The following is a 13,657-nucleotide window of genomic DNA, read 5'->3' as shown; positions in this document are numbered from 1 at the left end:
CTATAAACTATTCACTGCTCGAACATTGATTAAGTGCCTGGCCCTGAGGCAGGTCTTCACATGAATTTACTCATTTATTCCACACAACAATCCTATAGAAAGTAAAGGTCATTACTTCCCCTCTTTTGTCCTCGGAGAGGTGAATTTGTCCAAAATTGCATAGTTGGTAAGGGTCCTTTTGTCTCCAAATCATGTGCTTTTTCCTCAGTGCATCACTGCCCTCACCCTCAGAGGTGGCTGAAGGCAGACCTTCTCTTTCCATCACCCACCAGTTTCTCTCTGCCTTGGCTGCCTTGTTGCTGAACTGTCCATCCTAAAACCAGGGCTGCCACCGCAGCCCACATCTTCCCAGATGTGCCATGAAGATGACGGTATCAGCCCAAACTATATACAATGTATGTAACACACCCAGGACTCATGTCCATGATGTATATAAGAAGTTCTACAAATTGGTAAGAGAAACGAACAACCTCATAGAAAGGCAAGCAAAGGATATGAAAAAGCAACTCATAGCAAAGGGAACACAGTGGGCTAATGAATGTGTGAAAGGATGCTCCGTGTCACAGTTAGTTAGGGAATGTGAGAGACAAAGAAGACTGGAAAAGTTTTGTTTTTTTTAAAAATTGAGGTACAGTTGATTTACAATGTTGTGTTAGTTTCAAGTGTACAGCAAAATTATATATATATATATATATATATACACACACACACACACACTCTTTTTCAGATTCTCTTCCCTTATAGGTTATTACAAGATATTGAGTAGAGTTCCCTGTGCTACACAGGGAACTCTACACCTTGTTGCTTATCTATTTTATATATAGTAGTGTGTATCTGTTAATCCAAATTCCCAATTTATCCCTCTCCCCTTCCCCTTTGGTTACCATAAGTTTGTTTTCTTTGTGAGTCTGTTTCTGTTTTGTAAATAAGTTCACTTGTATCATTTTTTTAGATTCCACATATAAGCGATATCATATACTTGTCTTTGTCTGACTTACTTCACTCAGTATGATAATCTCTAGGTCCATCCCTGTTGCTGCAAATGGCATTATTTCATTCTTTTTGTGGCTAAGTAATATTCCATTGTGTATACGTACCACATCTTCTTTATCCATTCATCTGTCAGTGGACGTTTAGGTTGTTTCCATGTCTTGGCTATTGTAAATCGTGCTGCCACATTTATTTCACCATTAATTTACTAATACATATTTAAGTGGTTTCAACGTGAGAGAGAAAAGGGATCTTCTGAAAGCTAAAAGCTGGCCTGGCACTCACAGCTGGGCCATGGTGTTCTCCTACTGAACACTGACAATTCCTAAATCTCTGACATCAGACAAGGTTATTCTGTGCTCCTGATGAAGTGAGATACTGTCGTCACACCTGAGCACAGACCAAAAGGCACCGTGCAAACCATGAAAATGACTTAACATCGCCCTCTTGTGGTCAATATGCATGACTGCTGCTGCTTTACTGCGTTCCATTTCTCCTACCCCCTAGGTGAAAATTGATACCCAACTGCAGAATTACTCCCACTTTCTGACAGTGCCCAGTCCAGAAGAAACCCCTGCTCACCTGAGCCCTCCCTCCTCATTACCTACATGTGCTCAATTCTTCACACCTTCTTATGAGAAGCACCTAGACTCCACGGCGGTCTCTCTGGCTGCAACAAGCATCAAAAAAAAATAATTTTGACTACGGTTGTGTCCTGGTGGTCTTTGACTGATGACATCAACAAATGATGGGCATCAACATATGCTTGCTAAAGAATTTTCTACCATGATGTCCCCAGTCTTAAAGTGTTCAACTACCTCTTCATGATCTGGACATTTTAAATCCTGCCTCCCCAATCCCTTCACCCTCTCCCAGAAGGACATCTTTTGAGACTCTTACCCCGCCTATAAATAACGTCATCGGTGATGAATTTGTGAGTTTCAGTCCCTTTAACTTTAAGTTTTATATATTTAGCTCCTGTGTCCCTTTGTCTTTTGGAATTTAGCGCTGCAGAAAAGACTAAAGCTAATTTTTTGTTTCTTTGAAGATGACTTGGGGGAGTTTTGTTTTGTTTCCAAGACTGGCTTAATCTCGTTGAAATTCCCTTGTGGTGTTTTACATAAAATATGGTGCAATCTTGAGGTCTTCCTGTTCATCATTTTCACCTACCTGCATTCTAGGAGTGGTTTCCAAGGACAACCTCTACATCATCAACTCTTCTGCAACTGTTATCTATTTTACAGGCTTCACTGAATGTTTAAATTTTGCTATTATGATTTAGGCTTCCATGTAGTCTCTTCTAACCTGTTCTGATTCTTTTCTCAGCTCAGCAATATCCCCTTACATCTCACAGACACCATGCAGCAGTTATTGAAAGAAAACTTTTGTTTCCTGCAATACACCTGAAAGAAAGCTTTTTGCCTGCATGTGCTCAGGTACTACCGATTTTGCCACAAGCCTGTTATTTCTTAACCATCTTTAAATAAAAAGAAATATACCCAAGCCCAGTATTGGAAAGTACTAATGTGTCAGTTACTCCCACCATCTCATAGTCCAACTGAGAGCTAGGAGAATCCCTAGCAGCCAGTTGATTGCTGGTTCCCTTTCTGAAATGCAGGCACATTTGAATCTTCCAGGATCAAGAGGGTCACGCCAGCTCAAGAAAGACTCCAAATTAGAGCTGAGGTGCACCAGACAAGAGGACAGACAGAAGCAGTTTTAAAGCTTGCTTCTAACAAGTTTTCTCTTTCCTTCACTTTAAAAAACAGCCCCTTCACACACAGCATTATAATAGAAATAAAAGCTTGTAATTTTCTGACAATACAGATGTAAAGAAATTAAAGTCCTCCATAATGCCACCACCAGTGTTAATTCTTTCACTCATTTAACAATTCCATGTGTGAAGGACTACACCAATTGCTGAAAAAGAATCAGAAGCAAAACAGAAAAGGTCTCTTTCCTCTTGGGACTTACATTTCAGTGGAAGGAGAAAACATTAATTAATCATACAAGTCAATATAAAATTGCACCCACGAAAATATTCCAAGGAGAGAGACAAGGTCCCACTGAAGCACACAGTAACCTATTTTCCTTTACACTAGTCAGAGGCCGGGGGTTCCCTGAGAAAATAGCAATGAGCTGGTACACAGGAGCAGAACCCAATGTTCCATAGTGTTCTAATTAATCATTATCACATATAGTTACATGGTTCGTCTCACCCCTAGTGTGTTCATATTTTTTTCCCTTTTAAAAATCTTGAATATCCTTAGCATTTTCAAAGAACCAGGTTGTAAATTACTTGATCCGTTCTACTTTTGCTCTGCTGGCAAGATTCTAAACCTAAGAAGGACTTTAGGTGTCTTCAACAAGGGTTACTGCTGGGCTCCTCCTCTTGCCTCTTGTACCCATACCTCATGTCAATGTGTGGTTCTGCTGGCTTGTGCCCCACTGTTAAGATTCTCACTGATGTGGTTCTTCTTACTGGAGGTGGGTGGGTTCTAAAGAATGGTTTTTACTGTTGGTGGGATCTTGATGTTGCTACTTTGAAGGCTAAAAGCTGCCCTGTTGGATGATTTTGCCAATGCAAAACCTGCCCCGATCCCTCCACTAATTCTGAATTGGTAGGAGATTGTGGCTTAAAGATTGAATTAGTTGAACTCAAGAGACTCTTTTATAGAAGTATTACAATTTTACTTCAGTATTAATGGTCCCCCCTCCTCACCTAGCCCCCCTTCTAATGTTGTCTTTAGGGTGCATTCCTCCTGAATGCTTTCACACTGTTAATTCTCATTTGTAGTTAGTAGTGCTGAGAACGGCCCCTGGCTGAACTGTCAGCCCCATGACGACCGGTGCTCCAGAGCTCCCTCTGTGCATGGATATGGCAGACTTGCATTAGGGATGAAGGAAGGAATGTTTTCCTATTTACATATTTCTGTGACTATTTTAGAGGGAAGTTAGAAAATAATGACCCAGGAGTTTTTATTGAGCCTTCTTATCTAGAAGCTTTTTAAAAAATTAGCTGTATAATCCTAATTCCAATATATCTAGGTTTCTCATTTTATATTTTTACATCATTTTTTAAAAAGCTACTAATATTTCTATCAAAAAATCTTGATTACATTATAAAATGAAAAGAGCTTGACTAATGATCACAGCTCGAAGAAAAAATATGCCCTAGAGACAGAAAAGAAATACATCAAAATGTTAGCAGCAGTAATATTGATATTTAGGCAATATTACTATGGGTGAGTTTTATTCTTTACTTTTCTGTATTTTCCAAATTTTCTAGAGTGAATGATTACATTTTAACAATAGTTAAAATTATTACTGATCTGCATATTTATGGGAGAAAAAAAACTATGTCCAGAAATTGCTTTCTAAACCAATATTTGAGTTTCTAAAATTCAAATATTGTCATAAATAACGAACGTGTGGAAAAACACTAACAAGTCCAAACATGGATCTGAAATTTTTTTAAGCCAGGTTACCATAGAGGCAACTGATCCAGTAGAGACCCATGAAGAGTCACGGTAAGAGGACAAAGTTACTTGTGTAAAGAAACAGCGTGACCATAAATAGGAAGAAGCGGAGACAAGAAGTACCTGAAGCACAGTGACCCAAAATGGATGTACTATTTAGTATGTTAAGTGTCAGGGGGAGGATTTCAGACCAAACCCAAGGTTGGGCGTGCTCACCGGACATCTTGTCACTTAACCCCAACCTCCCACAGTGGGTTCTCTTAATATTACCACCCCTCAACAACAATCAATTGTAAACATAATGTAAATAAAAAGATCACTCTATCACAATTTAGGAAGGAAGAAATAAACTCATTTTTACTACTGCTGCTACTATTTGTTTTACGCTAAATTTGTATTTAAAATTCTTAATGCTATCATGACCTTATATACTATACAGAGTGGATGTTTCTTGTTTTTGCATCCCACCCCCTCCCCCCACCCCCAATCCATTTCCCCTTCTTCATAGCATCCTGAATTTCCTTCCAACCCTTCCATAATTCTCAGCTATGCACTTTGGGTGATATTCACATCACATCTAAAGGATGCCCCAAGGAAAGAAATTAAACTCAATTATAGTCCATGGTGAGATGTTTCTAGGACTTCTGGAAAAGACATGTTCTTTTAGCCTGTCCTTGCCCTTGATGGAGGGTCTGAGGATCTAAGTGTGGAATCGCAGGGGGTTCCGTATGGAGTCTGAGGGCAAAACCAACACTGGAGAAGGCAGAGTACAGATTAGTCCTCGCCTGATACTGTGACTCGAGCAAGACCAGCTGAAAGTCAGGGCTACTGCAGGTCTTTCTTTTTTGCTTAAGTCACTTTAAGTTAGGTTTCTGTCAGTTGTATCTGTTAAATTTCTGACTAATATAAATAAAACACTTTCTTGCCTCAACAAGTTTACTCTCAAGTGACAGCTACACATATACTTTTTAGTAAAGAAATGTGCTCACCTTGTGATCGTCCACCAAGCAGCACATTCATGTTCTGTACACTTTACCATATGGATGTTATTCTTCAATTAAGAAGCAATGCTGTTGAATATGGTAAGCCATCAATATATAAATCACACTATTTCCCAATATAAAAAAATTGTATCATATGGTCCATCAGAACACTGTCCCAGCCTCAGCTGAGGACAAAATCCACTCGAAAGCAATGGTACCCAGGAGGGAGCTCAACAAATACCTGTTAACTAAACACACCTTGGAGTTTGTTGAAACTTTAAAGAAAAACATGACTCTTACTCATAGGGGACTTACAGTCTACAAGGAATATGAGATAAAGTCATCATACATGTAATTATAAAAGTGAGAATGGGAAAAATAAAATTAAGTTATGGTTAGAAATGGATGAGATTAAATTTGATCTGCTATTAGGATAAAAAGCAAGAATTCAGGTGAAAGAGTGGGGAAACCCTCAGGTGAAAAAGATCCCATAAAACCCAAGTCCTACTTAGAATCTCATAAACATCGAAGAAACACAACACATTTTGTTGTTATGCTCAAACTAAGGCATTTTATTAGCTGGCTTTACACCTTAAATAGTATCTTGGTTACCAAAGGAACAATCTCCACTAACTGCAAGCTAAGCAGTTCCAAATGGCTGTTTGTTGAAGGAAGAACACTCCCTGCTCAACACAAAATACCTTTATTAGCCTTCAACAAATCTTTTCTTACAGTTAACTAAAAAACTGCTCAGGTCAAATATTAACTACCTCAATAACCCATTTTAGTTATTCTTCCTTAAAAATGTGTGTTGTAAGTTGAAATCAAAAGAGAAAACTGTAAACATTTTGTGGTTTGGCTGGAAGTAGAGTTCACATCATGATGATTCAATGTCTTCTAACATGTATTTCTGATAACTTCCGTAAGTCTCAGCAAGGTAAATCCATTACTAACATTTCAAAGGAAAAGCTAGTTTTTTAAATGAAAGTGCAATATTAGCCTTTCTTTCCCAGTTGGCAACTTAAAATTTTTGTAGGAGTGATGAATGATACCTCTTTGCAGCTGATTATAGCTTGAATTTTCTCTCTCATTTAAAAAAATATCAATTGAACATTGTTGCTTTAACTGAATAACTGGATTCTTTCAAAACACGGAGGTTAGCTATCTCATTGTGTTTAGAAACATAGTAGAAATTCTGACCCATCAGTCTTTTATCTGTAAAAGAAAAAAAAGTATTTGCTATAATTTAACCAATCACATTATATGAACAATAACAACAAAAGGAAAAAATGGCAGTGGAGTAATCATTACATCAGGTGAAACTTTTTTGTTTTTCCTGCAACTTTTTTCCTTCCCTAGTCTTGTTATTTGAGATTTTCTATAATCTCTCCATTATTTTCCACAAGAGACTGCATCTCATTTTTATTTATTTATTAATTTTTGGCTGCATTTGTCTTCGTTGCTGCACGCGGGCTTCTCACTGTGGTGGCTTCTCTTGTGGCGGAGCACAGGCTCTAGGCGTGCAGGCTTCAGTAGTTGTGGCTCGTAGGCTCTAGAGCACAGGCTCAGTAGTTGTGGCACACAGGCTTAGTTGCTCTGTGGCATGTGGGAGCTTCCTGGACCAGGGATCGAACCCGTGGCCCCTGCATTGGCAGGCGGATTCTTAACCACTGCGCCACCAGGGAAGCCCTGCATCTTATTTTTAGAATGCTCTTTTATAAAGAATGTTTTGACAGTTAAATGTGATGCTGCTGCTGCTGCTATTAGGTAACATTTACTGAATGCTTTCTAAATGCCAATCACTGTGCCAAGTGCTTTATGCAGATCATTTCATTTCACAACTCCAGAAGGTAGATTCTATTACCCCATTTTCATAGATGGATAAATTACAGGAGAAATGTTGTTCTTCTGCAGCTAGGAGTTAGTGGAGCAGTAACTCAAACTTAGACTTAAGTTTAACTCCAGAGCCTTTTACATGGTACACGTACAACTGAATTTTGATGCAACCTAAAGCCCTATGTCCAAAGTATCCATCCAGTTAAATGAACTGAGTAATTTTTATGCAGAAAACAAGCATATGAAGTAATGAAGCCCCTTTTAAAAATACATGCATACCTCGGAGATATTGTGGGTTCCGTTCCAGGCCACCTCGATAAAGTGAGAATCACAATAAAGCAAGTCATAGGAATTTTTTGGTTTCCCAGTGCACAGAAAAGTTATGTTTACACTATACTGTAGTCTATTAAGAGTGCAATAGCATTATGTCTAAGAAAACAATGTACATACCTTAACTTAAAAATACTTTATTGCTAAAAAAGGCTAACCATCATCTGAGCCTTCAGTGAGTCGTAACCTTTTTGTAGGAGTAACATCAAAGATTACTGATCACAGATCGCCATAACAAATATAATAATGATGTAAAAGTCTGAAATACTGCAAGAATTACCAAAATGTGACACAGAGACATGAAGTGAGCAAATGCTATTGGGAAAATGGTGCTTAGAGACTTGCTCAATGCAAGGTTGCCACAAACCTTCATTGTGTAGAACGCAGTATCTGTGAAGTGCAATAAAATAAGGCATGCATGTATTCATAAGATCTATATTAATCATGATAGTGTGGAAAAAATTTAAATCACTGAAATTCTGGTTCATTTCTGGCTATTTTCTCCAAAACTCAACTGTACCTTACATTATATATTAATGTTTCAGAAACATTACTGATATATTAACTGAACTTTCTGAATGAATGAACTGAGAACCAGTTATTAGAAAAAAAAAATGTAATGAGGGCACTTCTGTTAAACAAAACCACTACCCCCAATTCATTTGACTCTTAAAGTCTATTCTCATGATTTGGACTGCATACAGATGTATTTTTCCATGGATTTCCTTTAATTTTGAGCAATATTACTGGTGGAGAAGACAGTTTGGAAGTCTCGTTATGAGAAGATCTAAGACGAAACATTTTCTTCCCATCACTTTTAATCTTTAATAAAATTTAAAAACGTTGTTCTAATATAACTGCACTCCCCTTAAGCCATAAAATCTCAGTAATCATTCTTAAAAAGTAGAAAAAGAGGGCTTCCCTGGTGGCACAGTGGTTAAGAATCCGCCTACCAGTGCAGGGGACATGGGTTCGATCCCTGGTCCGGGAAGATCGCACATGCCGCGGAGCAACTAAGCCCGTGCGCCACAACTACTGAGCCTGCACTCTAGAGCCCATGAGCCACAACTACTGAGCCCACGTGCCACAACTACTGAAGCCCATGCACATACAGCCTGTGCTCCGCAGCAAGAGAAGCCACCACGACGAGAAGCCCGCGCACCGCAACGAAGAGTAGCCCCCACTCGCCACAACTAGAGAAAGCCCGTGCGCAGCAACGAAGACCCAACGCGGCCAAAAGATAAAATAAATAAATAAAATTTTAACAAGAAAGTAGAAAAAGACATAATAACCATGGATACATAATCAGTCACTTTAAAATACCTCGGTGACTACACCAGCAGCTATGGTAGAACCACTGTAGCGCAGCATGAATCTCCCCAGCTCTTTAAAGTCTTTGTACAGCTCAAGGGCCACTGGTCTTTGTGTCTGTAGCTCCACCAATGCATTCTGGCCTTTGGTCAACAATCTATCACGAAAAATAAAATGGATATCTAATAGAGGTAAAGAAATGTAATTAAAACCTGAAAAATATTTCACATTCCATCTACACATCAACTTAGTTTTTCAAAAACTTAAAAAGTAAAAAGGGATTTTCTTAAAATGAAAATATATGCCTCTGAATTTGGTGGGGTTAGTTGAAAGAAATGAGAGGAGTAATTCTAGATTTAAGAAATATTAGCTAGTTCGTGTGTGTATGAGTGTATGTGTGTGTGTGTGTATATTTTTTAAACAATCCTCCAAATTGAACTCTATCCTTTAAAGGACGCTATAATCTAAAATACTCAAGACCCCTCCACCAAAGTCTTCCCTTTCATTCCGTCATGAAATTAAAGTGATGCGGTTGCATTTTAAGAAAGGAATGCAATGTCCTATGTCTTCCCTAGTACAATCCTAATTGGTAGATTATGTGTTAAAAAGGTATCTTTACAGAGGATAATCTCCTAGTGCCAACACACTACCCTAGATCTCTCTCTCCCTCCCTCCTCTCTCTTTTCTCACATAGGAAGAGTGGTTCTTTAACAGACGTTCAGGATAAAATCATGTAAGATTCTTCCACAGTAAGATGTTTGTAGGAAATGAAGGGAGATGAGGCACGGGCCTGATTGCAAACAGCTTCACACAAATAAGCAAAAAAACCAAGAATCCTTGTGCACGGGCCCCACCAGACTTACTGACAGAGGGAGAACCCAAAGGGGACATTCTGAAATGTTCTCTAATTCAATTTTGATGTGTTCTAGAAGGATAGAGAACAGCATTCATAAACTCCCCTTCTGAAAGAGTAATTCAGGGACAGACAGATAGAATAAGCCAAGGCTTCTAAAAAAAAGTATTCCCAAAATTCTAAATATTGGTTTTGGGCAATTTCAGCTTAAGGGCCCATTCCTTAGGAAGGAGAACATCTAATATATTCATAATTTGCATTAAGTTTGGTTCTAGAAAGTTTGATTCCATCCCATATAAAGCAATCGAGTCTACAATGTGCCAGGAATGGAAACAAAGGGGAAAGGCCAAATGGTGTTGGTGCAAAATAAAAGGACGAAGCTACAAATACGGTGACAGGAAAAACTAGCATGAGAATATATTAAAACCTAGAATTAGCAACATTGAGCTAGACTCTGCAGCAGGAGCAGGGAGGGTAAAATTCAGGATTACATCTGATGAGCCAATGTCAGATTGAGAATTTTCCAAATCACTTGTCTCAGTCAAACAGCCTGGCTCCTGCCAACAGAATTTATGTGACCCAACTAACTAGATTAGAATCCTGGGCCTGCCACTTGCTAGCTTTGTGATCTCAAACATGTTATACAATCTCTCTAAGCCTCAGTTTCCTCATTTGAAACATGGGAAACATAACAGTACCTGCTTCATATGGTTGCTGAGAATGTAAACCATGTGAAAGCACTTATGACAGAGCCTAGAAAATAGTGGTCCTCAAGAAACATCAGCCATTAGTTCTATCACACTTCTCAGTACATTATGGCAGACACTCATGCTAGAAGCTAAAGACTCAGGTTAAAAATAAAGAACTATCTTTAAAAGAGAGGTGAAGTAGCCTCTTTTTTCTAACTAACGGAGAAACAGGCATGGGTTTAGAACAGTGTGAAGATTCTTTCTTCTACGTGCAGCCAATCCTAAATTAACCCTCTAACCACCTTGGCCTCTTACACAGGTGCAAATGAGGAGGAACACCCCAGGACTGAAAAAAAAGGGGATTTTGGGTGGGATTCCCCATAGGGCTGAAGTGAGGAAAACCCCAAAGCTGAAGCAGCCAAGCCAAACTGTGGTCAACCTTTAGTTGAATTAGAGTAAGAAACTCAAGATTCTCAGGAAGCACCTCCTCTGAAAAATCCCGTGCCTATCCCAGCCAAGGGGGAACTGTCCACACCTAGACCTAGACATAAATGGTAAGCAGAGGGGACCAACATGTGGTGACCACCTCAGCCTAGGCACCAGGTGGACTTCAAGCAGAGAAAAAAAGTACTTTCCAGGTGGGAAAAAACAGTGTTTAGTTCACTCTCTTCCTGAGGTATTCTTAGCATAGGGCATGATTCCCATAAGGGGGTGCCAAGAAAGTTAAGAAGAACAGTCAACTGGAATTTGGGACAAGTGGCTAGGCAGAAATCAAATTCATCTTCAAAAATGTAGGACTGATTTTTTAAATGCCTTCATTTTTACATCATCAGTATCTAGGGCTTGACACTTACATATAAACTTATATTTACATTTTTATTTACAATTCACACCCATCACCATCATATATAACTGAAATTATATCTAGCATTCCTACCTAAACAGGAGCTTAAATATTTGTTTTTGTGTTTTCATCTAGTCCTTTAAAAAAATGATTTCTGGAACAAGTAAAAACAGACTTCACTTACAGCAAAGAGAAATATTATACAAATGAATTAATCTGTAAGGAATGTGCTTAAATTGTGTTTATTATTTATGCATTAAAACACTTACTTAGGCTTTTTCTTTGTGACTTCACCAGTGCTTTTGTTTAAGACGCTAATCAATCGTTTAACAACGGCAGGTTCACTGACGGTTTGGTAGTGTAACAGCACCTAAAACAAAAAATTGTAACACTACAAAGCTGTTCGCTGCAGCACCTCTGGCCTTTTGCTATGGCACTCACACGGAATCACGTTAGCCTCAGCACTACTGCCTGGGGTTGCAGGATCTCCAGCTGCCTCCCCTAAGTCCCACCACTCCAATCAGGCTGTCCCTTAACTCACGAGGGGAAAAGGTCATGGGAAGCAGTTCCAATTTCTCCTCCACCACCTACTGTGTAAACTTGAGTAAATTACATAACCTTCCTTACAGGATTATGATGAGAACTAAATAACAGCAGAGACAGTGTCTGGTACAGCAGATGTTCAACAAATGTGAATTGTTTCACCATAAAAATGAGGGAAGGGGAATCGCATGATATTCAGCAGTAACGAATTGTATTCATTGGTGGATAATGAGAGTAAAATATTATATGGGAGTTTAGACAGGCTTTGAGGTCAGGCAGACCTGAGTTCAAATCCTGACTTTACACATTCTAGTTGTGTGATCTGGGGCAAATCCTGTAATAACCGTTTTCCCCCCAATATCCCCAGCATCAGGTCTCTCGTCACTAAATGAGGAAAACCAGATAATGTTATTTTAAAGTGGTGCCTAACACATGGTAAACCTGAAGTTAACTGATGGCCTTATATATTAGCTATTACTGTTCACGTTTTATATGTAAGGAAATTAATATCAAATAGGTTAAGCAGCAATAAGGGTGCCAAGACCACTCAATAGGGAGAGAACAGTCTTTTCAACAAACGGTGCTGGGAAAATTGGATATCTACATGCAAAAGAATCTTACACCATATACAAAAATTAACTCAAAATGGATCAAAGACCTAAACAAAAGGATTAAAACTATGAAACTCTTAGAAGAAAACAGAGTGGGAAATCTTCTTAATGTTGAATCTGGCAATGACTTCTTGGATATGACACCAAAAGTAAAGGCAACAAAAGAAAATGTAGATAAACTGGACTTCATCAAAATGTAAAACTTTTGTACATCAAAGGATACTTAAGAGTAAAAAGACAACCCACAGCATGGAAGAAGATATTTGCAAATCATACACTGATAAGGAATTAAAACCCAAAATACATAAAGAAATGAAAAGATGCTCAACATCACTAGCCATTAGGGAAATGCAAATCAAAACCACAAGGATACACCCCTTCACACTCATCAGTATGCCTATTATAAACAAACAAACAAACTAACAAAAAATCACCCCCCCCAACACCCACACACACAAGAAAGGAAAATAACAAGGAAGAGGAGAAATTAGAACCCTTGTGTACTGCTGGTGGAAATGTAAAAATGGTGCACCTGCTGTGGAAAACAGTTTAGCGGGTCCTCAAAAGTTAAACACAGAATTTCCATACAATCAAGCAATTCTACTCCGAGATATATACCGGGAAGAACTGAAAGCAGGGGTTCAAACAGATACTTGTATGCCAGTGTTCACAGAAGCATCATTTACATCTGCCGAAAGATAGAAACAACCCAAACATCCATCAACGGATGAATGGATAAATAAAATGTGGTAAATACTTACAATGGAATATTATTCAGTTTTAAAAAGAAATGAAATTCTGATACATGCTATAACATGGATGAACCTCAAAAACATTATGTTAAGTGAAATAAGTCAGACACAAAAGGACAAATATTGTATGATTCACTTATATGAGGGATGTAGAATAGGCAAATTCATAGAGAAACAGTAGAATTGTGGTTACCAGAGGATAGGGGGAAAGAGTAATAGGGGGAGTTGTTTAATGGGTACAGAGTTTGGGATAAGGAAAAAGTTCTGGAGGTGGGAGGTGGTGATGGTTGCACAAGGTGAATGTACTTAAGGCCACTGAACTGTACACTTAAAAATGGTTAAAATGGTAAATTTTCTGTTATAAATATTTTATCACAATAAATCAAAATCAAAACATGAATTTAGTTAAAGTCTAACCCATTCTTCTTTTTATTTC

General features: G+C 38.5%; 1 protein-coding gene across 4 annotated transcripts in view; it reads right to left on the bottom strand.

The window, feature by feature from the left end:
• Positions 1 to 5,995: 5,995 nt before the first annotated feature.
• The window catches only part of HBS1L (HBS1 like translational GTPase), an 84,051-nt gene continuing 76,389 nt past the window's right edge, over positions 5,996 to 13,657 (bottom strand). For 3 of the 4 annotated variants that reach the window (XM_061206847.1, XM_061206844.1, XM_061206845.1), the window contains 3 exons: positions 11,585 to 11,685; positions 8,942 to 9,086; positions 5,996 to 6,667 (listed from right to left, as the gene is read on the bottom strand). In XM_061206847.1, the coding sequence (XP_061062830.1) occupies positions 6,656 to 6,667; positions 8,942 to 9,086; positions 11,585 to 11,685 (258 nt within the window). In that variant the 3' untranslated portion in view covers positions 5,996 to 6,655. Of the gene's footprint in view, positions 6,668 to 8,941; positions 9,087 to 11,584; positions 11,686 to 13,657 lie in introns of those variants that run through there. The other variant, XM_061206846.1, reaches the window with a different exon arrangement.

This window comes from Eubalaena glacialis, chromosome 12 (assembly GCF_028564815.1).
Source record: "Eubalaena glacialis isolate mEubGla1 chromosome 12, mEubGla1.1.hap2.+ XY, whole genome shotgun sequence".
In the NCBI taxonomy this organism is placed as follows: Eukaryota; Metazoa; Chordata; class Mammalia; order Artiodactyla; family Balaenidae; genus Eubalaena; species Eubalaena glacialis.
This window is presented reverse-complemented; position numbering and strand designations above follow the sequence as displayed.